This window comes from Equus caballus, chromosome 5 (genome assembly GCF_041296265.1).
Source record: "Equus caballus isolate H_3958 breed thoroughbred chromosome 5, TB-T2T, whole genome shotgun sequence".
Classification (NCBI taxonomy): Eukaryota; Metazoa; Chordata; class Mammalia; order Perissodactyla; family Equidae; genus Equus; species Equus caballus.
In genome coordinates this window covers 80,482,327-80,508,892 of record NC_091688.1, presented here as the reverse complement: position 1 = coordinate 80,508,892, position 26,566 = coordinate 80,482,327, and the positions used below count along the sequence as shown (strand labels likewise).

The 26,566-nt window shown below is 40.4% G+C and overlaps 1 protein-coding gene across 6 annotated transcripts in view; it reads right to left on the bottom strand.

Annotated features, from left to right (window-relative positions):
• The window catches only part of LOC100061885 (guanylate-binding protein 7), a 28,069-nt gene extending 3,060 nt beyond the window's left edge, over window positions 1-25,009 (bottom strand). The window contains exons 1-11 of one of the 6 annotated variants that reach the window (XM_070267324.1): window positions 24,940-25,009; window positions 21,023-21,364; window positions 17,566-17,761; window positions 14,389-14,516; window positions 12,433-12,542; window positions 12,032-12,228; window positions 10,418-10,663; window positions 9,197-9,477; window positions 6,647-6,859; window positions 5,436-5,538; window positions 4,952-5,100 (exon numbers count right to left, since the gene is read on the bottom strand). In XM_070267324.1, coding sequence (XP_070123425.1) covers window positions 4,952-5,100; window positions 5,436-5,538; window positions 6,647-6,859; window positions 9,197-9,477; window positions 10,418-10,663; window positions 12,032-12,228; window positions 12,433-12,542; window positions 14,389-14,516; window positions 17,566-17,755 — 1,617 coding nt within the window. In that variant the 5' untranslated portion in view covers window positions 17,756-17,761; window positions 21,023-21,364; window positions 24,940-25,009. Of the gene's footprint in view, window positions 1-1,623; window positions 4,074-4,951; window positions 5,101-5,435; window positions 5,539-6,646; window positions 6,860-9,196; window positions 9,478-10,397; window positions 10,664-12,031; window positions 12,229-12,432; window positions 12,543-14,388; window positions 14,517-17,565; window positions 17,762-21,022; window positions 21,365-24,939 lie in introns of those variants that run through there. The other 5 variants (XM_023641702.2, XM_023641703.2, XM_023641705.2 and 2 more) reach the window with 5 other exon arrangements.
• Window positions 25,010-26,566: the final 1,557 nt, after the last annotated feature.

Genomic DNA, 26,566 nt, shown 5'->3' with positions numbered 1-26,566 from the left:
AGTTTATTCTGTATTTTTCCTGAGATAGATCAGAGACACGTGTAGATTTGCCATGCTGTAAATTTACTGGTAGCAACTATACGCATTGTTCATCTTTCTTTTTCACTTTATGATGAATCCGGAGATTTTCCCATGTTAGTACAAATAAAGCTTTCCCTTTCATTTTAGTGACTGAAGAGTATTCCTTTGTACAAATGGCTCATGATTTTATTACCAGTACCCAGCAGAGAGAGAATTGCTTTGAATTTTTTCCTGCATACCAATGCTACAACATATATCCAATATATATGACATTTGGTACATGGACAATTAAATCTTTAAGATAAATTCCTAAATTTGAACTTGCTGGATTAAAGGTATGTGCATTTAACACCTTGATATATAATTATTCCAATTTGCACTCACTAGAGAATATGAGAGCTTTCTTGTTTCTCCAAATCCTTGCCAACTCAGTATCCCATCAAATACGTTTTGCTTTGCTAATCCTAGAGGTGAAACTGGGGCCCCGTAGCTTTATTTTGCACATCTCTTATCATTAATGAGGCTGAATATATTTAATTTCTTCTAATGTATTTGCCATTCTTTTGGATAGAGTTGTTCTTTTTCTCACTGCTTTAAAGGGATTCTTATGGCTTAAAGAAATCATTTTCTGTGATATATATTAAAATGTAGTCCTTGTCACTGTATTTTTGCTTCACTTAGGTTTTTCTGTGAAGAATGTCTTTTGCTAGGTAGGTGAATTTATCAATCTTTTCTTTTATCTATTTCCATTATGTTATACTTTGAAAGGGGCTGCTTACTCCAATATTATTTTTTTTAAAACTCTCCCGTATTATTCAATTTTACAGTTTAATTTTTAGTGCTTATATCTTTGAACCATGTGAAATTTACTTGGTAACTTTTTCCAGATGGCTACCTTATAGTCCAAATACCGTTTGCTGGATATTTCATATTCCTTCACTAATGAAAATGCTAAAATTGCCATCTACTGCATTTCTGCATGACTTTGCACCAATTTCTAAACTTCCAAGTCTGTTTTGAACTTCAGGTGCCAGTACCACAGTGTTAACTGTTGGGACGTTTTAACATATGCTAAAAGATATTTCCCTCTCATCTGTTTTTTTTTTTTTTTCCCCCAGAATTGCATTGGATACTTTTGCTTGTGGCTTTTCCATATAAACTTTAAAATTAATTTGTCTATTTCCTAAAAGAATTACGTCTGACATATTTTTTGAATCACCTTAAATGTATACATTAACTTAATATTGAAATTTTAATTTCTGTCCATTTTTATCAATTTTTATGTCTTACACAGCATTTCAAAATTTTCTTCATGTAAATTTTATGTAGGGGCTGGCCCCGTGGCCAAGTGGTTGGGTTCGCATGCTCCACTTAGGCGGCCCAGGGTTTTGCTTGTTTAGATCCTGGGCACGAACATGGCACCACTCGTCAAGCTGTGCTGAGGTGGCGTCCCATATAGCACAACAAGAAGCACTTACAATTAGAACACACAGCTATGTACTGGAGGGCTTTGGGGAGAAGAAGAAGAAGAGAAAAAGAAGATTGGCAACAGATGCTGCCTCAGGTGCCAATCTTTAAAAAATTTTACATACTTCATGATAATTTTATTTTATTTTTCTTTCTTTCTTTTATTGAAGTAACATTGGTTTAACACATTATATAAATTTCAGGTGTGCATCATGATATTTCAGTTTCTGTGTAGATTGCATCCTGTTCACCAACCAAAGACTAATCACAATCCATTACCACACACATATGCCACCCACCCTTTCACCCTCCTCCCTCTACCCTTCGCCTCTGGTAAGCACCAATCCAATCTCTGTTTCTGTGTGTTTGTGTGTCATTGCTTTTATCTTCTACTTATGAGTGAGATCATGTGGTATTTGACTTTCTCCCTCTGACTTATTTCACTTAGCATATACCTTCAAGGTTCATTCACATTGTCACAAATGGCTGGATTTTGACTTTTCCTATGGCTGAGTAGTACTCCATTGTGTATATATACCACATCTTCTTTGTCCATTCGTGCCTTGATGGGCACTTAGGTTGCTTCCCAAGTCTTGGCTACGATGCTACAATGAACATAGGGGTGCGTGTATCTTTATGCATTCGTGTTTTCATGTTCTTCGGATAAATACCCAGCAGTGGAATAGCTAGATCATATGGTAGTTCTATTCTTAATTTTTTGAGGAATCTCCATACTGTTTTCCATAGTGACTGCACCAATGTGGACTCAAACCAGCAATGTATAAGAGTTCGCTTCTCTTCACAACCTCTCCAACACTTGTTTCCTGTCTTGTTATAGCCATTCTAACGGGAGTGAGGTGATATCTCATTGTAGGTTTAATTTGCATTTCCCTGATAGTTAATGATATCGGATATCTTCTCATTTGCCTGCTGGCTGTCTGTATATCTTCCTTGGAGAAATGTCTATTCAGATCTTTTGCCCATTTTTAAATTGAGTTGTTAGTTTTCTTGTTGGTGAGATGTCTGCTTCTTTATATATTTTGGATATTAACTCCTTATCAGATATATGTTTCTGAAAATAATTTAAGGACTAGGATTCCAAGACCTTCTTCAGAGACCCAAATGATAACAAAATGAAGATGCACATCCTGTAGTGTCTGTTTCTTGATGTAATAAGTAGACTATTCCTGTTGAACTGACCTATGCATTTTCTACCAGTGTTACGTAGAACTTCCCCATTCTTTGTATTATTAATTGTTTTAATTTTAATAATTGTATTTATTTATGTTTGACTAAGTAATAATTCATGCCAGATATGAAAGGCACAGAAGAATAGACTATGTAAAGTTAATCATCCTCTTGTGTCTTACCTCAACTGTCTAGGTGTGTTCCTACTGTGTCCATGGATACTAGTTTATTTTGTATTTTCCAGAGACAGATGACAATATATATACATTTTCATTATTTTCTAAATTCAGTGGTGCAACTATACACACTTTCTTCATCTTTTTTTTTCACTTATGATCAACTTTGGAGATTTCTTCCTGTTAGTAGAAAGAGAGTTTCCCCTTTCATTTAGTGACTGTAGAGTGTTCCATTGCAAATACGTCTCCAGATTTACCTCACAAGTCTCTGACAGAGGGACTTTAAAAGTTGTTTCCAGTCTTCAGGAATTTCAATAATCCAGCAACAGATATACTACTACATATGTCCTTTTGAACTTCGGTGAATCAATCTAGAAGATAAATTCCTAAATGTGGACTTGCTGGATCAACCGTATTTGCATTTAAACTTTTGATGTATATTTGCACCAACTTGCACTCTCACTAGCAAACATGAGAGATTGCCAGTTTCCTGAAACTGTTGCCAATCTGGTGTCCTATCACAACTGTCCTTTCTGGCCCACCTGACAGGTGACACAGGAACGTCCTAGTTTTGCTTTGCGTATCTTTTATAATCAGTAAAGTTAAATATTTTTATTCTCTTATGATATTTTTGCTCATTCAAAAAATGTGGTCTTTGATCTTTCCTCGCTGATTAATAAGGGCTCATTATAGCTGAAGGAAATGATCTCCGTGACAGTAATAGACATTGCAAATGTTTTATTTATCTCACCATTTGTCTTTTTGCTTTGCTTAAAACTTTTGTATGGATAAATCATTAACTTCTAACTTTTTCATTTCTTTAAATTAATTAATTCAATCAAAATTGTTTTTTGGGATATCAGATCTTGATATTCTTTGGTTGTCACTTTTTATTTTAAAAATTTTCTTGAATGAAACTAGCATGACACATACATTTCAAAAATGGGCCACATCATTATGCTATTAAAATGTAAGAAGCCTTTTATAATATACCTAGGATTTCTCCACATGTTTCATAATCATACTGAGACATTTCATCCCAGAAGCAATTAGCCCAAAGGGTGGGCACACTGCCGTTAGAAGCCCCATGGTAGCCACATCAAGGATATTTGAAAGGTCATCAATTTTAGAGCTTTCAATCTCCCTTTTTAGTTTATTTATCTCTTCATTCATCTGCTCAGATTTTTTTTGAAATACTTCAGTAAGTAATTCTTTTTGGATCTGTGAAAAAAAGAGAGTGCATTTTTGGAAATCCCCATTTATCAGCACTTTATTTTTAACAACTGCCGCGGCTAAGCACGTGCCTCTTTCTTTACTGCCTTCGATGCTCTTTGATGAGTCTGTCCAATATTTCCAAATGATTGGACCTAAATAGTGGGAGTCTCCATGGTTTACACCTTCCTATGATACCTCAGCACGATCTCACTGGGTTGGGGAGGAGTTGGCAGTAGGTCAGGCCTGAGAACTACCTAGTAATGCGTTCCAGTTCTAAGAATGCACTTCAGGAGGGAATGTGGATATAAGTCTAATTATTTCTAGCTCCACTGAAGTAGGATGACCACATGCATGTAACAAATAGTGAGAACTGCTGACTCTCTATAGAACACTGGCTATCAAACTCCCGGTTGGGACAAAGAATGCATTTTACACTAGGTGTGTAGAATGAGTCAGGCAGATCGGGAAGCAACTGCAGCAAGTCTTGGAGCTTTCAGCATCCCATATTTCATATCAGGCACAATCTGATACTCTCAAGACCAGATGCATCTATTTCAGGTCTCTTTGATGATGGTACCTAGTGTGCTAAGGACTATAGGACTAAGGTCCTATTCACCTAGGGGCACAGTGAGACCCTATAGCACCACAAACAGCAGTCAAGGAGCCTGTGGCATGTTATCTGTACCCTCCAAACTCTTAACACTAGAGAAGGAGTTGGGGTCTTATAGATTTAGGGCTTTCGCATGATCTAGGTTTATTTCAGTGATTCATACGCCTTTTGGATTTCCCTCCAGTATCAGGATTTGGTTAAAACTTTTGTTCTTCCCTTCCTAAGATACTAGGGTTTGTCCATCAGGCACTCCTCAGGGCCCATCCAGACTTACCTTCAGCTCCCTCTCCGATTGCTCTTTCAGTTGGGCCATGTTTTCCTGGAAGGTTCTCTCTTTAGCCTCCATTATTTGATGCTGTTCCTTCAGTTTCTGTCTTAGCAGCTCCTTTTCCTTCTCAGCTGCCTGATTCTTGGCACGCTCAGCTGTTGCACAACAGTTTTACAGAGGGAAGCAAATAACAGTTATGCTGAGCTGTACCGTTTTGAGCTCAGAGACTAAAACGACTTTAAAATGGCAGGGATCAATCTCTGAATTCTACCCTGAGCTACACAAGGAAAAGCACATTTCAGAATGTGATGGAAAGGCACTGATTGGCTAAATGAGCAGACCAAACACCCCCGGTTATTTTCAGATATAGCAGACTGTGCATTCCAGAGGAGAGGAAGCTCCTTGTTTCAGGAAGGGTTTGCTCCCACACCTGTCAGAGGGCACAGCAGGAACCTACCCACCCCGCTGTGAGCCACGCCCTCTCCGGTACCTGCTAAGGCCTTCTCCCCATCGGTGAGGGTTTTGTCGGCCTGAAGGATGGATGCCTCTACTGCTGCCTGTGACCGCAGGAAGATCTGGAGGACCTCGTTTCCCTGAGGACAAAACAAGGAGGAAAGACTCATCAGGTAACAAAGATCTAGCCTCTTGCTGGGGAAATTATTGTTCAATGAAACCCCAAATCAGACCCTATGAATTCTACATCTTTCTTAGGATTCCACAGTGGCTTCTTTCCATCAGTGGCCTAGACTCAGTCCAAGCTTTCTAGTAAGTTATGAAAACCCTCTATAGCAGCCTCTTTCCCAGCTCTCCAGCTTCCTGTCCTAATGAGGCCAGGTACCCCCCAACACGGATTATAGACAACCACACTTATGTGCAGTTCTACAAACACATATCCTGCATTGTTTGCAATATCTGGATGTTCTTTTCTTCTGACTGGATGCTTGTCTTTCTTTCTTTACTAGAATATCATTTATTAATAATTCTACTTGTAACTCCTACCTCCTCTTCCAGGGAGCTTTCCTAAACTTCCTTCTGAGTTTTGAATGGCTGCCAAGTACACAGAGCTGCCCACCAGCTCTACCACTTGCCGTGTTTGTAGGCAACTTATTAACTTCCGGTAAATCACATTTCTCAGTTATAATGGCGATGACAGTAGTACCTAATTCATATTACTCTGAGGATTATGTTGATAACCTAAACACAGCACCTAAGAATACACTTAATTTAGGAAGTGTGTTCAATATACGTCACACATCACCATTACCATCACCAACCTTGCCATCACCATCACCAGCATCAGCATCACTGTCCGTGTATACCTGTATGACAACCATCATCCCACCATATCCAATTGACTATTTATATCTCCTTCTCAGGTACGATCATACGCTTCTTGAGAACAACACTGTTTCTTTAATTATGTATCTCCTATATTTTGTACAAAAACAATTACATTGTTGGCTAAATGAAAGGAATGTTCTCTTCTAGATTCCTGATAATATATCTTATATTTGGGAAGAAGTATTTCTGCTTTATTTAAGAGTATCTAACTAATTGTGGATAAAAAAGCTAAAAATGTGGAGATATCACCATGCTCTACTTTCTCTCCACAAATGGTGCTGTGGTCTGAGGTTTTCAAAACAACCACCAAAGAACTTCTGACTCCACTCTGCTGTTCTCTCCCCCTCCCTTATTTCTCACCTTAACTCCTTTCCTGGGCACCAGCTCATAGTCCTGTTTGACCTTGTTCAATGCTTCTAAGTAGAGCTTGTGTCCTCCAGGTACAGAGAAAGTTCCTCCTGAAATACTTTCCATCAGGGGCTCTGAAAGCCGCTGAAGCTCATCCTGGCAATATTTGACAGATGCCTCTTCATTCTGCAGTAAGAAATCCTCCTTATTTTTCTCTATGATGCCCTGCCAGGGAAATGTGGAGAAATCCAATAGAAAGAAGCTGTTAGAAGGGAAGGTCCAACTGTGATCCTTTTGGTAAAATTAGTCTGACAGCGTCAGGGAGGCCTGGGACCTGCAGTAACAGACCAGGAGTCAGGAGACTTGTTTTATTCTCAGCTCAGATCCATTCTCTGTGTGACCTGTGGAAAGTCCCTTAAGTCCCTTGGGCTCAGGCTCAATGTCTGTGAAATGTTGGGGTTTGTAGACATGATCTTCATGATTCCTTTTCATTGTTTTAATTGAGGTATAATTGACTTATAACTTTATATTAGTTTCAGGTGTATAATGTAATGATTTGATATTTGTATACAATGCAAAAGGTCACCACAATAAGTGTAATTAACATCCATCACCTTACATAGTTAGAAAATTTTTTTCTTTTGATGAAAACTTTCAAGAACTACTCTCTAACATCTTTCAATATGAAACATAGTATGGTTCCTTTAACAGTAGTTGGATTAACAGGGATCCATCTATGGACAATAAGCAATGCAAAGTTCAAGATGAGTAGAAGTTGACTTGGCTCTGCAAACTTGGGTTGCTATGGATAAAAATGTATAAATACAAATCACCAACCCAGCCCTGGGTTTTCTGGGGTTAAGATTCAGTGTTCTCACTGCTGTGGCCTAGCTTCATTTCCCAGTCAGGAAAACACACCATGCATTTGTTGGTTATAATACTGTGGTGGCTGTATGTTGCGGTGATGCTTAAAGTCATTCCTCCAGTATTTCAAATATAGCAGAGTCAGGGGCTGGCCCCGTGGCCGAGTGGTTAAGTTCTTGCACTCTGCTGCAGGCGGCCCAGGGTTTCGTTGGTTCCAATCCTGGGCGTGGACATGGCACTGCTCATCAAGCCACGCTGAGGCAGCGTCCCACATGCCACAACTAGAAGGACCCACAACCAAGAATATACAACTATGTACCAGGGGGCTTTGGGGAGAAAAAGGAAAAAATAAAATCTTTAAAAAAAAAATAATATATAGCAGAGTCAGCCATGGCGGACAGGATTCAGTGGAGCTTCCAGACTAGACAGACTAGAAAGAAGCACTTAGCCAACACTTTCAATAAATGGACCATGACAGCCCTACGAATAGCAGTGGAGTATTGGGTGATACAGTGCTGGAACGTGAGAGGACAGCACAAAAAAGTGGGCAGAGTTCTGCTCTGCTGTACACAGGGTTGCTAGGAGTTGGAATCCAGTGGACAGCACTAACAACAAAGCGAATCACCTGCCCTGTGATGAGTTAAGTGGTCTCTGAACAGAGTTTTAAATCCTTCATGAATTGTTTCAATGAGGATTTGAGTGTGCCAAAATACAAAACCAGAATTTTTTTCTGCTGCACTTGTAAATTACAATCCAGTTGGCTCTCTTCCATATGAACTGAGAGATTTTTGAAACTTGCAGGATGGGCAAAGACGGACTCAAAGAGTAACATTTGGTGAAAGTGCCTACACTAAGCAGAATTGTGATGTCCTCAAAGAGTTCTCTGCCCTGGTGTCCACACTCTGCATAGTCCCTGGGTTTGTGAATACTAGGAATATTAATCTTGTGATTAGATTATGTTATAGGGCACAGGTTGACTTTAAGTAATGGAGATTACCCAGGTAAACATTACCTAATCTCCTGAGCCCTTTAAAAGCAATTTTCTCCAATTGGTGGCAGAGAAGATAGTCAGAGAGATTAGAAACAAGAGAAGGATACAATACAGCATTGCTGGCTTGAAGATGTAGCGCAAGTTCCCCAGAGTCTCCATATGATAATATAAGCCCATATGAACCTTGTTTTCAGCTTGTGGAATGCTGAGCAGAGCACCCATATACCTTGTGCTGGGATCTGACCTGAAGAACTCTGACCTAAAGTGCATGTTGTTTTAAGCTGCTTGCACTAAGACAGACTAGGAAGAAGGACCTGGCCACTCACTTTCAAAACAAAGAAAATTGGCCATGAAAACCCTAGGAATAGCAGTGGAGCACTGCCTGATAACAGTGCTAGGAGATGAGAAGATGGCACAAGAAGGCTGAGCAATGTTCAGCTCTACTGTGCACAGGATCGCTAAGAGTTGGAATAGACTGGATGGAACTAACCAACAAACAAAAATCACATGGTGCTGTGTTTTGCCATATTAGAAAGTAAGAAGCCAATCTTTAGAAAAGGATGGACTGTAGCCTGTAGAGTCTTGTCACTCACAAGAATTGAAGCTCCTTTTTCGGTGAGCACATAAGCCATAGAGTCAAAAAGGGGGAGTCTGGGATCATTCTAGAACGACAGGAAACAGGAAGGATATAGACTAAGGCATGTTACCAGGAGCTTGGTCTGGAACTCCCGCTTGTCATCCTTGAAGGAGTGCTCCATGAAGATTGCAATGGCGACCCTCTCACAGGCCTCATGCACATGCAGCAGCTCCTGGAGTGTGTCTGTGGGGAAGCTCACTCGCTGGGCCATCTGCTCCCTGTAGTGGTCAGCTGCCTTCTGCACGGCTGCTGCGTTCTCACGCTCAGCCAGAGTTGTCACTGAATTTTCCAAACAAGGAACACCTCCACTGTTGATGGTATCTACGTAGGTCACCACCAGATTCTCTAGTCCTGAATGACACGTGATATTAGGGAATAGAGAGAAAGTTCTCACCATTGTGTTACAAGACTTAGAGATCAGCATTCTTAAAACAACAAAAACTTTTTTGAATATGAACTTTTCTTTACTTCTCTTTCTTCTCCTCCTCCTCATCTTCATCCTTGTCCTCATCCTGATTTCTTCCTGCTTCCTCTTTTATGAATCCTCCTCCTTGTAATAAAATCACTGTATATCCTATCTACTCTATCTTTTATGGTTCTCAAATTTGTCACAACACAATATTTAGTTAAGGATCTCAACTAATATGGTCAAAGGTTTCTTAGAACATTTTTGCATTACAATCAAAGTAAAAAGACCTATTATACACGGAAGTAAACTACATAATTTGTGGGCAATATTTCCAATGAAAATGTGGGGGCCCATAAAAAAATTCATCAAAGATTCAAGTCAGTGACATAAACATTAAACCAAGCGTGGGCCCCTCCCAGTACCAGGCACTGGGAGACTGTCGAGGTCAGAGGACCATGAAGCCAGCCCTGTACATAAGATTAAACTTAAATTTGTTTCTCAAACTCTGAATGAGCTTGCTGGGATTCACGCCCTACTATTAATTTTCTAACTGGTGTAAATGCACAAAATATTTTGTATTTTCTCCTTGAGAAACACTCACTTATCCCATCTAATTACTTCTAATCACCATGCAGATTTCTATCCTTAACAGCAGCTTGTGCTTGTACCATTAGTGCATTCATTTCATGGGATATATTGGATCTCAATAAACCTCCATACAGGGAGACAAACGAAGAAACATGCATTTCTACATATGGTGTGAACGTCTACTTTTCCACAATACATACAGAAGGAAACAAAATTACTGACACACCCAGAGAGCAATCACAGCTTCATCACACAGTAAACCCCAGAGAGGCACCTGTAACAAAAGGGACTCACGATTCCCGGTGACAGTGATTCCCTCTCTTAGGGTCTTGGTTTTTGCCTTGGCAAAGATGTATGAACAGAAATTTTTGGATTGCTCCCGGAAATCCAATTCTAGTTGGTATTCGGATGCTTCCTCAATATGTTGCAATAATTTTTTGTCATTTATAGGCCGGTCAAAGACAAAGCACTTTCGTTCTGGAAAGAACTTCCTGATACACTCTCTAGGCATGTTGGAATTTTGGATTCGGGGATCCTCACCTGCAGAAGTGGAAAAAGATCATTGAAGGGACAGCCTTCAGGCAAGGAGACTGGGGCCTTTCGTTTCCAGTGATCTTTGCATCACTGGAACTCCTGTGCCTGTAAATCTCCTTTTTTTAATCATGCAAGTCAACCTTATGCTCATCTACTCCAGGCATGGAAAATCCTTTTATTGTACAAGGCCAAGAGTGAAGGAAGTACTTCTGGGGGCAAGGGGAGGGATCCATGCCACGTGAGGAAACTTATGACTGTTTTCCTTAGCCCTTACTTGGTGTGCAGTGGATCAACTACATATTAGATGTTTGTTGAATAGTAGATTAATCCAACAAATTGTCAGAAATACTTTTTTGATATTATGGTCCTCATCTCAGAAATGAAATGTGGCCTCTAAAGTAAAGTAATGGTAGAAATAAGGGTATTTATGATATTGCTGGGAAAAATCTTATGGGGGACAAATGATACTCAGGAAGGAAAGAAAAGCTTTATAAAATCAGATTAAAAAAAAGAGACACTATAAACATGTTTGTGATTCCTATAGCACACATGACTGAATAGTAAGGTTCACCTGAATATAACTTGAAGACCTCAACAGTTCTCCATATCAGAGAGTCCAACATATTATATTAGACTTCACAACATCATATAGAGTGATTCTGGGCACATATCCGCTGTTCAACAAATATTTGTTGAAAAAATGAAGCAGTGAGTAAATAAATAAAAATGGATGTTGCTCCTAGCTCACCACTCATTATCCTCTCCACTAAATGTAATCCTTGTAATGAATTTATTATATGATGTGACGACATACTGCGTAAGGCTGTAGAATGAAGAGGGTGATGTCGTGAGAAAGAACACATGAATGCTTTGACAATCTAACTGGAACGACATGTCAATGCTTTTTATCTGAACTATTTGGTATGTAAATATCCTGTGTATGAAGGGTATAATTATATAGGCTAGTAAAATATAGCGTGTGAAATATATTTCAAACATTAGTTCATTTGATTCTCTGTGATTCAGTGCCTACCAATCGCCAGTTTGATGCTAGTTTTCTTGAAACAGGAGAAGAGGAGGAGCACTTAGACTTAATAAATAATGCGAGTATGTGAGCTGTTTTTTCATGGTATCCATTTTTCTAAAATCATTTCGTTCAGTATTGTATCCTAAATTTTCTCCATGATCTTAAACTCAGTTTGCAGGAGACTTTCAAGTAATAATGATGACTGAAACCATACCCTCCTGTCAATCACTCTTAGCACGGGCCTCAGTCCAATCCCAAATGAAGATTGACATCAAGTGCTGAATGACAGGGGTAAGTTGATCCCATCCCCTACTGAAACTTCTACCGCTCAAGCTATGTGCTGATACCTGGAATCAACTTCAAGGCATTCTCCAGGTACTGATCAGAAGTGATGGGGCGTCCATCTAACTGCAGCTCCAATGTGAAATCCCGTACAGTCCAAACAAAGTCTGGAAAGAAACTCACAAACTCAGCTGAGTCATCCACTTCACCAAAGCTGGGAGAGGATCTCGTCCTGATTAGCTTTGTTAGTTCAGTCACATAGCTGGGATCTTAGCTAAGGAATGCGAAGTGCTGTACACCACAGTTTCCAGATCTCACCCAGAGACAAGCTTTATAAACATTCCCCTTTGCCCTGTGTCCCCTTCTCCTCCACCATGAGAACTGAGTCACAGGAAAGAAGAAACTGTCTCAGTTGTCATTCTCATAAATTCAACACGACATGGTGGTTTGGTTCCTGGAAGGATACTGCAGCTGCTCGAGGGCCTGGCGGTTGATGGTGCCCATGCTGTTGTAGACAAATACACTGCTCAGAAGTATGGCCAGTGTGAAGATCCACAAGTCATTTTTAGAGTCACCCTAGAAAGTACATTACAGCAAGGGAATTAGGAGTCTACTCTTCATTCACTCTTTCAGTTGGTCCTTCACTATGCCAGCTGTACTATAACTGAACAGTAGGACAAATAGCATAAATTTCGAAGCCACTGCTAAATTCTAACCTCATTTTTGGTATTGACATTGACCTCTCTCAGGGCCTTAGTTTCTTTAGCTACTAAGAGAAGTGAACAGTACTGTAAATGTATGCCAAATGTTTAATATAGTGTCTAGAATATGGTGTTGTACAATGATAAGTGTGCAATGATTCCTTTGCAAATTTTTCTCCATCATGGGCTACATTAGGGACATAAACACTATTCATTTAACTCGTCATGGTGCATCTACAAAATGCCAGACCTGCGTTTGGTGGATATAAAGTTGCATACGTTGGTCCCCACCCTCGAGACATGACTTCTGGAGGGGCAGATGCAGTCGGCAACATGTAAATGCCTCCAAGATGATAAACTTTGACAGGAATGGAACCAAGTATTATAATGTAAAAGACAAAGGGAGAATGACAATAAACCAGAAAAAGTACTCTGTGAATTAAGGGCAAGAAGTGATTCTGTTTGACAGCAATACGATGGCATTAGGCCCAAAATAGATAGGCTTTTAAGAATTGAGAGAATATGGAATTCTGGAGATAAGGGGACCATGGAAGTGGAAGGACAACAGAAGCCAATCAGAATTGTCAGACAGCGTAGTCATATAAAGGTATTGTACGGTGATTTTATCTGACTAGGGTAGTGGTTATGTGTTTTGGAGTAGGAGAAGAGGCAGAAGACGAGAGTCAGGGCAACTCACGAGTGCCTTGGTAATAGAATTAGATATGACCTAGATACACTACAAGTTCTAAGGGCAGCAAGTATTTCCTCTGCTATCAGTTTACAACTTGATGTGTTTTGGTTCTTTGACAAATGCAATTAGATAAAAAGAAGAAGGTTTATGCAAACTGCAATCTATTAGGCAGCAGCAGACCATCTTGGGTTTACATTGAGTACTTTAACCTGAATTTTTAAATTCAGAATTTGTGAATTCATGCCCCAACTCTTTTTGGCACTAATGGAAGTCAAATATCCACCGCCACTACTTTCAATTTAGACTCCGACTAGTAGAAATAAGGAGACAAGATTGACTGCAACTAACACTATGAAGACAAAATACCTAAACTTACACCATTTACAATGCTTTTGGTGGGTGTAGCTCAAGTTTTGCTAGAAGTCAGTAAAGAATTCACCTTTGAAGCTCAGGGAGTTGAAGTAAAACCTTAATGAATGTTTTTGGTATAGCTGAAGTTTTCCTGGAGATTATGTAATTAGATGGTTTCCCTGAAACTCTATTTTTATGGTTTCTACTTTCAAGTCCATCAGCCTCAGACATCTTAACTTGTAGAGATCATTGACTGCATGTGTTATTGCATCCTCCAGGATTTTCCCCTAACCTCAAAGACTGGGTTAGATTTTCACTTTTTGTATCCACTGTTCCCTGTACTGATAACAGTGCATATTTCTTATTTTCCCAACTAGGCTCTGAGTCTTTACCTCATTCACTGTGCTATCTGTAGGACTTAACACAAAGCCCTGGAATTCAGCCGCCCAAGAATTATTTGTTAACTAATATCTTTCACCCCAGTGTTAAAAATGAGAATATGTATCACTAATAACCAAAGTATTGAACTTACCAAGGAAGCAAATTCAAGGAGCAGAATTTAGCCTCATTATTCAGAAATGGATTTGCAGTTTGTAGGCATGTGTCATAAAAGTTGAACTGAGGTGGCAAATTAAAATGTAAGTGGAGTATCAAGAGCAAAGAAGACTCTCTGCCTTACCTTTTCCACATCGCCCAGGCCCTCAGTGTCTAGTAGGACCAGGGTGTGTTTCGCCTTGGAAGGGTGGGGTATACACCACATCCAGATACCCTTGGTTTCAGACCTCACTGTAGAGCCCAGAGGGAAACCTGCAAGAGAAGAGGAGAAAGCAACATCCAGTCATAGCAGACAGTTCAGGCTACTCATGGGTTGCATTGATTCAACTTGTGGAATGTGAGTGCCTGTCTGGAAGGAGTGTGGCTTCCATTTCAGGAAGGACAGCTGACCCAACCTTTATGCACAGTAAGAACTTTCTCAAGAAACGCTTCGTGTCCCTTATTTACCTCATACCATCAACAGCTCAAACTATGTCATATTACAGAATTAATGTAAACTCTGTTAACCTTTGTATTTTTATCTGACAGTGAAGAGCTCCCTTGTCCTCCAGTAACTGATGGAGTTCAAACAGTGGGAGGCACCAACTCTGGTGTCCACTAACTGACTGCCTCTTCAGGCTGCAGGATTTATAACAGCCACCTGGTGCTTCCTCATTCCTCAGGTTCCCTTTCCTCTGCTTATGCCCTTGTAAATAGTCCACCATTAAAACTCCTCAATTACCCCTTGAGTGGCTCATCTGTGTCCTGTCAGGAGCTGGCCTCATATATCACCTTTTGTTGGATTTTTTCCTTCCCTTCATCCCTGTATTTTCCTCTATTGTTTTCTCCTCTTCAAGCAAAAGATAAGTTCTTTGTTCGTTTCCTCAGAAGGGGGATATAACAGAAGGGAGAGCAGAGAAGACCTGTGAGTCTTGCCTGCTCCTCTTTCCCAAGGGAGAGGATGTTAGGTATATGCCCAGGAACCTGTGGGTGACATATCTTGTCCATCAGTCCAAGATTATGACCTTGTGCCATTTGTCAATGCTTCTTTCAACTGAGAACAGAAATGTAGCTGATGAATTACCAAGGGGAGCAGGGTTTATCATGATTGAGGCCATTCAATTCCCACACCCTGTGAGTTCTCCACAGAGAGGGTATAAAGCCTGAGATGGTCTGTACTCTTCTCTATTGTAATGGTGTTTGAGTGCTTGCTGATTAATACAAAGTAATCTGAACTCCCAGTCCCTCCAGGAGAAAAGACAAAGTGTAATTGGCTGTCATCACTCTCAGTCACGAGAGGCAAAAAACACGCAAAGCAAGTCATCCCCGGGAGAGAGTAATGACCTGGCCCTGCTCGTGGACCTTGTCGAGGTGCAAGTCTCTTTTTTCTGTTCTTCTTGTGATACGAGTGGGGTGGTAAAGTCACAATTCAGGTGTTTTAAAACATTTTGAGGTTAGGAACTTTCTCAGCATTGGGAAATCACCTCATTTAACCTGATGTTATCTTCAGTAGAATAAAAAAAGATATTTTTGAAACTCCTTGACTGATGTCTCTGTCTTAGTGTTCCCAAATCTTTAATCCTTAGATAAAAAGTTCTGTTAATTAATTTAGGTCAGGCAAGGAAATGTGTCCTCCCCTCACTGTTGATCAAGAATTCCTCTAAGAGAAAGACAAAGGGAAAATGTTTTGTTAGGAGCCAACGGGAGATTGGGAAGCAAAAGGAGAGAGAGAGAAAGGAAGGAACGGAGGAGGGGAAACAGATCGAAAGAAAGAGACAGAGACAATGAGATATTCCTGGGATCCTTAGAGTTCAGTGGACTGAGGTCAACCCTTAATGGTGCTGAGCCTCTGAGCCACAGAGGAAAACATTAGAGAATAAATGGTGTGTGGTCTTCATTGACAGAAAGGCTTAACAGGACCTAGGCAGATTGTCCTCAAAATCGATAAGAACCAAGAAAGGCAACCTGGTAAAGAAACCAAACCAAAACCAAACCAAAAACAAAACCAAACAAGAGGTCATGAGAAAGGAAATGCAAATAGCAAATAAACATGGGAAAAAGTGCTCCAGCTATTTGGAATGAGCCAAATAACACGCAACTATACAGTCACCAGATCAGAAAAAGTTAAAAAGACTTTTACCAAAGCTTTTTGAGGAGTGCAGAATTCTCAATTACTGCTAATAAGCATATAAATTGCACAAAGAGTTTGAAAAGCTGTTTGATATTATCTAGAAAGGCTGAAGATGTGCATAATCTGTGACGGAGCATTTCCACTTCTGGCTACATCACACAAGGGAAGTTTGCGTACATGTGCACCAGAATATAAACACAAGAGTATCCATGACAGCCTCATTCATAAAGGATAAAAACTAGAAATACCAACTCATCAAAACAAATGGATAATTAGATTGTGGTGTCCTCTGACAATAGCACACTATAATATAGTTAAATGAACTACACAGGCATATCATAAACCAGATGATTCTCATAAAATCTTGTTGAACAAAAGAAGCAAGATCCCAAAGAGTCCACAGACTGTCATTCCCTTTACATAAAGTTTAATCTATTCTTTAGAAATGCAAACACAGGTTGTAAAGCCCTTTACAAAGGAAGAGTGAAAGTATGCACCATGAAAATCGAAACATTGGTGAGCTCTAGTGAGGGTGAGAGGGTGTGAGTTGGGTTTCTTGGTGTTGATGATGTTTTATTTCTTGCTCTGCACAGTGATTACACAGACGATCACTTTATATTTATTAACTTTATTGTACATGTATGTTTTATGCATTTCTCTGTATGTATCAGAGGTCACAAATTAGAAAAGACTAAATAGAGAAAGTGAAGGGGGCATAATTTATCAAAGTTTTGCTGTGAATTGAAGCAAAAAAATGGATGGTAGCCCCGTTGAGATAGGGGCCATACAGGGTTCTTGTGTCTGTTCTTCCTTCCATCCCTTTTTAAAAATGGGCCATACTGAGCAATTTGTGTGCTACTTGAAATGACCCTGTAGTTTAGGGCAAAAGTGATGTAGGAGAAAGGAGGGGAATAATTGCTGGAGCTGAACTCCTGAGCAGATGAGAGTGGATGGGATCAATACCAGTGGGGTGGATCTTTTGGTAGGGTTGGGGAACTTTTTATTACTGGACTAAAGAGTGAGACTTTGCAGACAGATGGGGTTGAAGTTATAAATTTGGTGGGGAGAATTAGAAGTTTTCCTCAGTGGGAGGGGTCAGGCTCTTCCTTAAGATGACTCTAAAGGAGGTGTGATCAGCTCGTGTTATCACTGCTCCCAAGCACGTCACCCCTTCCCGAGGACAACACTCACCACGGCTCTGTCCTGCCAGGCGGTTCATTAGGTAGGATTTTCCTGTCCGATAGGGCCCTGCAATGGCCACCACCACCACAGGCTGAGATATGTTGCCAAGAATTTTCAGTGCTTCTGGATTGACCATCAGGAGATTTTTCTGGTTTTCCACAAGGCAAATGGGGGCCGTCATGGTGCATACAGATGCCATGGTAAGCTGTAACCCAGAGGAACAATTCAGTAGAATGCAAGATCTCAAAGTCATCTCTAACGATTACACAAGTCACATGCTCATCAGCTTTCTGCGTGGGGAACTTATACGTTAATTTTCTACATTCTGCATGTGTCTAAAATAAAAGTGTTTAGCCTAGTCTGTCAAGGCCTGGTACAGATACTTAGTGTACATTATCTTATTGGTTTTTAAATGAATCCTAAAACAACCTTGCCTACATGTGATGCATGAAAAGACAGAATGAGAAAAACAAAGCACTGATGATGGAGCCTTGAGAGCAGTAACATTGTGGGGGTAAGTAGAGGCAGAATGGGACATGAAGGAGATGAGTGTGCAGAGAAGATCTCAGGAGTTCCAGAAGGATTTGCTATTTCATTAATTGCACAAACATTTATTGAATACCAGCCAAGTGCTGGGCTCTGTTCCAGGTGTCACTGAGGAAAAATCATTGTAATTTAAGCGATAGACATTGAGTTGGGCAATTAGATTTGCAATTCGGGATACAAAGATTTAGGCAGAAACCCAAAATGCGCCCTGGAGAAGCAAAAGAAGGCAAGGGTTTATAAAGACAGAAAGAGATAAATCACACAGGTTGTTCTGCAAGACGTGTGATTGGTGCTGGTGACAACAGTTATTCCCTGGCTACCTTGATTGGTTGTGTAAGGCCATCTCTAAGGCAAAAAGTTCTTATCTCTGAGAGTAAGCGTTTTTTTTTTTTTAAATGGAAGTTCACGGAAACAACAGTGAAGCACAGTTCAAAAACTGACACTCCATCTGGGCAGACTCCTGGTGTACTTGCATAAGCCTCACTTCCTTAATGGCCTCGCAGCTCCATTTTAGAAGCTGGACATGTGTTACTCCATTTTGTTATGATTCCCCACAGAGGTGCTCAGTATCAAGCAGTGAACAAGATGGATACAAATTCCCGCCTCCTGGAGCTCCATCCTGGTGGGAGGAGACAGATAATAAAGAAAGCAAAGTAGCAAAATACATGTATGTATCTTAGATGATGGTAAACCCTCAGAAGAAAATAAGCAGGGAATAGGGATAGGGAGCCTTGGGGGATGAATTTGTATAGAGGCTAGTCGGGGAAGGCATCTCCTAGAAAGAGAAGAAGAAAGTGATCAGTGACCTTGCTGAGGACCGGTTTAGTGAATGGTGGGCGCAGGAGCAGGCGGCGGGGAGGAGTGACTGAGAGAGAGAGAAGAAGAGATAAGGGATGTAGCTGTGTCAAAGCACAACGGGACAATCCTTACAGAACCGAGACAGAGTTATGGGGGCGGGAATTAATTTATTTACCTGGAATAAAAGGATATTTCTTGTTTATAGGCTGCCAGGGAAGAGAAACAGTAGCCAGGGTGTTGTAGGGTCTGCCTGGATCGGCCAGAGTGCCACATCTGGGTGAGCTTCTACTTTCAATGTTTTTGTCACAAGGGCTGGGTGTTTCAAGAAATCTAGAGCAGGACAGCAGTCAAAGAGCTTCGTCCTTTTATTTTCTCAAAGCCAACGCTAGGCAACAGTCACATGTTTCCCTACTTTGCAAGTTATGTGACCACTGGAAAAATCATTAATTTCTCTGTGCCTCAGTTTCTTCTTCCGTAAAATAGCAACACTAAAACTCACAATCTATTGGTCATTAGGGTGTTTAACAGGATTAAATATCTCATAACATTTATAATGCTCTTTAATCCTGGTGGTACATAGTAAATCCAAATAAAAACTGAGTGTCTAAGAAGACAAGGAGGGTAGTTTCTAAATGAAGGTGAAGGATTGGCATTGGACTGAAACAGTAACAGTTCTCTCCCAGGTTGCAAGCAAGTGGGGGACACATCCGATGAGGAGGATGAGCAGGTGGGAGAGGGCCAGCAGTCAGAGCTGAGCAGGAAGACACTGATGGAGGATGAGTCGGGCCGGAGGAACCTGCAGCTGCCCTGGGAGGTCAGAGCACACATTCTAGATTCATGCTGCCAGGGTCCAAACCTGAGAGTTCAAGTTACTTATTTTCTGTGAGATCTTGAAAAAGGAACTACCTCTGTTAGTTTCCATTGTCTCATCAGTGTTATAGGTAAGACAATAATTCCTGCCTGATTCATGACTGTACAGGCTGGTAACAGGCTCTCAATAATTAAAAAAATTTTTCCAGGATTAATGTACTTTTTGAACAATAAACAAGTTAGGCAACATGTTAAAATATGTCAATATGTTCAGTGAGCTGTAAATTGCCAAGAAATAATAAGTTATCTAAGATCTTTTTGTCAGAAAATAACATCAATTTGTTTAACAGACTTCCGCTGTATAATTTCTCTTCTTTTTCTATAGCTGACTGGGAACAGAGTTGCGGGAGAAAAAACATAAGCTTTTTATGGCGTATCATAAGCAGGAGGAATTGTAGAGTTTATTTGTTAGATTGAATATTTAAAAAGCTATGGGTAGGAGAAGTTAACCAAAGTATACTGAGGAACCCAAACAAGAAGGTTTTAACTTCAAAGTTAAACAGGTAAATGAAATAGCTCTATTGGATGGCAGAAAACCATCAACCGTTTGCAAAGGTTTCTGTTCACCAGAGTCATCTGGAGTGATGGTTAAAAATTTCTCAAACCCTGTATTTTCAGCAAGTACCAGAAGTTATTCTGATGCAGTTCTTGTATGCACCACACATTAAAACTGGTGCATGATAAAGAAACATGATTAGACTTTACAGTTATTATTTATAGTTGATTAGTGAGAGATGGAATTATTCCATATAATACAGTGTTGTATTTGGAATATTAAATGTTGTAAATACAAAAATAATCAAGAGTCAATCATTTAAGATTTAAATTTTCTGTTAATCACCTTTTTTTTGGTTTCTCTAATGCCTGGCCGGGAGCTGTCAGGAAATGTCTGAGGAAGGGTGAGGGAGGTGGAGGAAGCGACCCCACCCAGCGCCTTTATGAGGGGGTAGGACTGTTCCATCAGTCAAGGAAGGACTTCAGCCCCCTTTCCGCAGATGAGGCAGGGTGCACGCCTCCTTCTCCCACGCAGGGCTCTTTGCTGCAGGCCTGGGTGAATCCTAGAGGGGAGACCTTCGCCTCGCTGCCTCCTCTGGTGCAAAGGGAGTAGCTGAGGCAAAGCGCCCCCCAGGCCACACAGCATCCGGCACCGCGGCCTCCCCCTTGCCGGGGTGGAGTGTGCGCTTGGGAATTTGCGGTTGTTGGTCTGTTAACGCAAATGTGCCTGGAAGACCAAGTTTAGGAGCGAACTTACGTGGCGCGGTGCTGCAGTCCGGGAAGAAGTCCTCAGGGGCCCTCGCTCGCTCCTCCTGCGTCTGGCTCCTGTGGGTACGAACTCTTCTCTTGAGAAGCTGGAAATCGAGCCGGATGTTGCACCGAACCAGTCATAGGGTGGGGTCGAGGAGAACGAAATCGAAAGGATCTACTTTTGGGCGAAGTTAACCGTTGGGTTTTCACTGTTTTTCCCCCGAGGCAGGACACCTGATGAGGCGGGAGGAAAGTTCGCGCTTCCTCCACGCCTGGCTTTGGAAACGCGGGCGCCTCCGTCCTTCGCAGTTGGCTTAGGTTTCCTGACCCCACAATAAATGCAGGGCAGCTGAAGTGAAAGTGGGCAAAGAAATGTGTGTGAGAGAGTTCTGCGCCCTGTCTCTCAGGGGTACTGTTGTGAGGCTAGGGGTTTGATATTAATTTTTTTCTTTTGAAAAATTTTGTACTTCATTTTTTATCTCTTTCCCTTTTTAGAGGACATGTTGTTTTTACCTCAGTGATTTTTTTTCATCAGCAATAAACTTACCCTTGTGTGTGTGTGTGTGTGAGTGTGTGTGTATAGAATCCCTGATTTTATAGCCCAGATGTATTCACTGTTATTTCGTTGCATGTGCTTCCAGAATTTTTCTTTGCTTGTACTAGGGTGGATCCTGATTTGGTGGTGGTGATGGTGTGGTGGCTACTGAATATAATCTGAGGGTCCACGTCAAATAAAGTAATAGAAAGATGCAAATTCAAAGGTGAATATTCAGAATCAGCAAAAACATAACCAATAACTTTTAAAAGCTGACAAGTGCTACCAACATTTTCTCTCATCAGTTTTTTTCTTCTAAGATACCTCTATCATATTTGAATTTCAGTATGAGCAAAAATTCTGTCACATGTTTGAATTCTATATCAGGGAAATTTTAACTCACTTTTAAAAATTGCATTCCATTATATTAAGCTAAGAGAACAAAATTGAGTCAATTAATTAAGAGTGTCAGTTCCATTTTGGCCAATACATTTCTGTGAAACGAGCTCTTTGACAACAGCAGTGATAAACAGAAAAAACAGATGTTAGGCTCAATTTTTACAGCACTATCAAAACAAATTTCTAATATCTAACTTATAAAAAAGAAAACTGTTGGGGCCAGTGGTGTGGTGGTTAGGTTCCTGAGCTCCGCTTCGGGGGCTGGGATTTAGGGGTTTGGTTCCCTGATGCAGATCCAGCACTGTTCTTCAAGCCGTGCTGTGCCAGCATCCTACATAGAAAACAGAGGAAGACTGGCACAGGTGTTAGCTCAGGGCCAATCTTCCTCAAAAGAAGAAGAAGGGGGAGGAGGAGGAGGCTGTTACGTAAAATAAGACATCAAAAAATAAAATTTCATTTCGAAAAATTTTAATCCTCTTTTTTCCTTTGATATGTGATGTGAATCTACCAATCATATTTTCATCAGAAAATTGTCTTTCAGTGAATTTATATCCTGTCCTTCCCAATTTTAAGTATCAAAATGTACTCTGCATGAAATTATTGTGAAATGAGCTCATTAGTTTAAAAAATGTCTTTATTTGTCTTTAAAATTTTTTCCAGTGATACTTGGGAGTGTATTTTACTGGTATTGGAATGCAAATATGGGAATCATTAATGTTGGATATTTAAAGATATCTGAGTTGTCACTCTTGGTGAATCTGTATCATAGAGGAGAAAATAATAAAACGTAAAGAGAGAAGTGATGCTTGTCAAATAATGGTGCAAAGAAAGTACTTATTAAACATCAAAGTGCTTGATATAGCTAGTAATGGAACTAATTATATTTGGAATATTTCTACATGTCTTCACAGAGGATGTGCCATTACTGCTGGAATGACTCATATTTTAGCAAGAAGAGATTGGAATAAATGTATTTTAGAGCAAAGGAAGGGAATAAGTAAATACCCAATGATAGAAAGTAACTACTAGGAATCAGCCAGTGTCCACTGTGGCCAGCATAACAAGCTGATTGAGGATGAGTTTGAAAGATCAGTTGGGACCTGGGTCCTGGACTTCTTGTACAAGTAGATTCTTGAAGGTGATGAGGTGTGTACAGAGCTGTGCTTGAGTTCCATTGATGGCAGGAGGGGAGAGAGGATAAAATGGGAAAGACAGGAGATCCCCAGATAGAGATCTGGAGACAGGATCTTCTAGGAGATATGCTCAACTTGGAAGGCATGTTGCAGTCCCAGCCCTCTAGGCCTGAAGGGAAGCATTGCTCTCAGAATCATTTAGTGATTGAGATTCCTTCCATCCTATTGTTCTGTATCTTTGTATGTGTGTGTGTGTGTGTGTGTGTGTGTGTGAGGAAGGTTGGCCCTGAGCTAACATCTGTTGCCAATCTTCCTCTTTTTGCTTGAGGAAGACTGGCCCTGAGCTAACATCCCTGGCAATCTTCCTCTATTTTTTTGTATGTGGGTTGCTGCCACAGCATGGCTTGATGAGTGGTGTAAGTCCACACTGGGGATCTGAACCAATGAACCCTGGGCTGCTGAAGCAGAATGTGCCAAACTTAACCACGATGTCACCCGGCTGGACCCCAGTTCTGTATCTTTTAAGGCATTAGGATTACCTGCAAGGTAAAAGTTTGACTGCTGCCACAACTATGATTCAGAGAGTAGTCAAGGAAAGGAAGGAGAGGTGGAGTATAATCTCAAAGTTCCGTGGCCAAGGGTCACAAATGGCAAGTGCTTTGGCATATATTCCACATGCAAAAGTAATCACATTGCCATATGTAGAGCAAGAGCAGCTAGGTAAATATAATCTTTAGCTACATTGCTATTAACTTATCTTGTGAAATAGAATGATACAATATTTACAGCTGAAAGGTACATTATAATTTTAAAAGTACGTGCAACCATATCAGGAACAGAGTTTGGTAAAATCCTGATATTAAATTTTGCAAATTGAAGACTTGAACCCATGTTGGAAAATTATCATTGCCTCATAATTCCTGAGCCAAAGAGATTGATTTAAGGGAAGGGTGGGCATAAAACCTAAGACGAAATAAAGGTTGTCCTTTCTCAGTTAACTGGATCCAGGAAATCACCTGGATCCAGGAATTTTTTCTTTCTCTTGCTCTTGCTCTCACTCTCAGTCTGGCTTTCGTGTTCTTCTCTCTTTCGTTTTCATTAATTTTTTGTTGTTGTCAATGAGAGTATTAAGATGCGAGTCTCGAGATGAAGAATGTAAGGCTACTTAGATATGTTTGGCTCTGAAACATGATATATATTATTATTTATAATGGGGGAAAGTAATTTGGAGTCTAACTTCCAGTTTCTGTGGTTTGTAATTGCTTCAGGAAAAATACTTTTTAAAATTATATTCTATAAGTCTAATTCACAAAAGTATAATATTGGAAAAGGAAGAAAGATTAAAATGAGTTCCTAAAGTGATGGCAGCCAATGAGGCTTGATTTAACTGAAATGAAGTTTTCTCCTTTTCTATTAATTCAGCTCCAGAAAAAATGCTTTAGCATCTTGTCTTAGAAGTTGTGCTTATTTGTCACCTAGCATGCTCAGCTTTGTATCTGGTGAAAATTCTGAGAAGAAGACTCTCATTTTAACATCCTGCTACTCAGAGTTTAGCGAAAGACCACAGCTGTGGATGGACCAGTATTCTAAGAAGCTCAAACCTGAAGCACTTGATCAGTTCAGAAGTCTGTTGAGTGCAATTCTTCAGCTGAGAAAAATGAGGGTACAAAGGAATAATGACACTCTGGGGATAAGATTCACAGGCTTGGGGAATTCTAGGATCAGAGAGAGTAGGCACTGTGACAAAATGGGAAAAACAGGGCAAAACTAAAAGCACCTTGGATATTGGTGGGCATAGAAATAAACAAGATAAAAGAACAGGCATTCAGAACTACAGAAAATGTTGAGACAACTTACCTTGCTTGCTGATTTGGCTGTAATAAATGTGTCATCTTGCTCACAAGCTGGAGTGGAGGTGTGTCACCTGAGAAAAGCACACTCTCATTTAGTCCTGTGTAACTTGGAACATAAGGCTTAAAGGGAAAGCTGAAATCACAGTTTTCTGCATCTGATTCGGTGTGGTGAACACACACACACACACACATATCTCATTTACACATTTCTAACACTTGTCAGGGGAGGTCCATTTTAAGTTGAGGAATGTTTACTTTGTTACTTTGATGTCAGGTCTCACTGTTGAACCGATAGTGTTCAAGTAAAACCTTTTCCAGATCTCATTTATAAAGCGGAAAAAGTTATTCCTGGTTTAATGTTTCCTTCTACCATTTTTGGAGTATCAGAGAGTTCATGTAATCAAAGTTCACAGACTTTAATATTGTTGGGTTTGAAGGAGGTGTCCATTAGAGCTATACTGAAGGAGACAGCAGGATCTAACACAAACGGGCAGATCTAAGTGTGTGTGTTCATCCATTGTAATGGAGGTCTCATTCAGTGCTGGTGGGTCCTCTAATTTTCTTGGATCTACAGATACTTCACCAGGAGTATGTACCTTCTCACTCGCCTCCACTAACCTTTAAGAATATTGGAGTCTAATAATCATGTTACAATTTTATGAGTATAGAAGAAATCTTAGACTACATAATACTAGCCCGCCTAGTTCCTGCATGACAAGTGATTTAGACATCTATGAATTATGCTGCTACCTCTTGGTCTTGGTTCTTACTTGAATGTAAGGGGAATGGAAATTGCAGCCATGACCTGACAGGGACCCACTCTGATTAGTCCAAACTTTCTCTTTTTCAAAGTACTCCCAAGTCTTCAATACACTCAGCTGACTTCTATTTCCTATTTCGTGTCCTTTGCATTTGCCTAGTATTTTACAACGATAAGAAAACAAGGGGAAGTCCTTGCTAGTGCAGCTAAATTTGCAGCAAACATATAAATCTCCTTTTAAACCTATAGCTCTTCAGTTATCTCCTTGTTTGTGCTGTCTACTAGGACAACAGCACAACATCAACATATACCTCCCAAGATGAAGGTTTTCTCAATTCTTGGGGATGGGTTTGGCCATTTACACAATACAGAGTGAGCTTAAAACTCATGTGACCATGATTTCCATTGGTTCTCAGTTCTTCAGTTTCGACATATTGATATCAAACTTGAAGTGAGTTCACTCGCCCGTTGCGCAGCAAGCCAATCTCTGACACCAGGTGTAGTGGAAGAAAGTAGGAATTTTATTATTGTACAGTACTGAGCAAGGAGAGAGGGCAGCTAATGCTGAAATCCCAAACTCCCTGAAAAGCTAAAAGGACGGGTTTTTATTTGGGGTTTTAGTAGGGGAGGGGGAGCATATGGCCTTGCTAGTCAGAGCTTTCCCACCAGTCTGTGTTTGGCCTTGAGGCAACTTGCAGAAAAGAGGGAACCCGGGACCTTGCTGGTCAGCAGCTTTCCCACCAGCCTGTATCTCTTTGTGGGGAGAAGATAATGAAGCTAGATACTTGTCCTTAGTAGTGTCTGTCTCCATGGAGGATAGTGGATTCTGGAGCCAGGAAGCCAGGGAGTAAGCAGGGAAAGAATGTTTTGG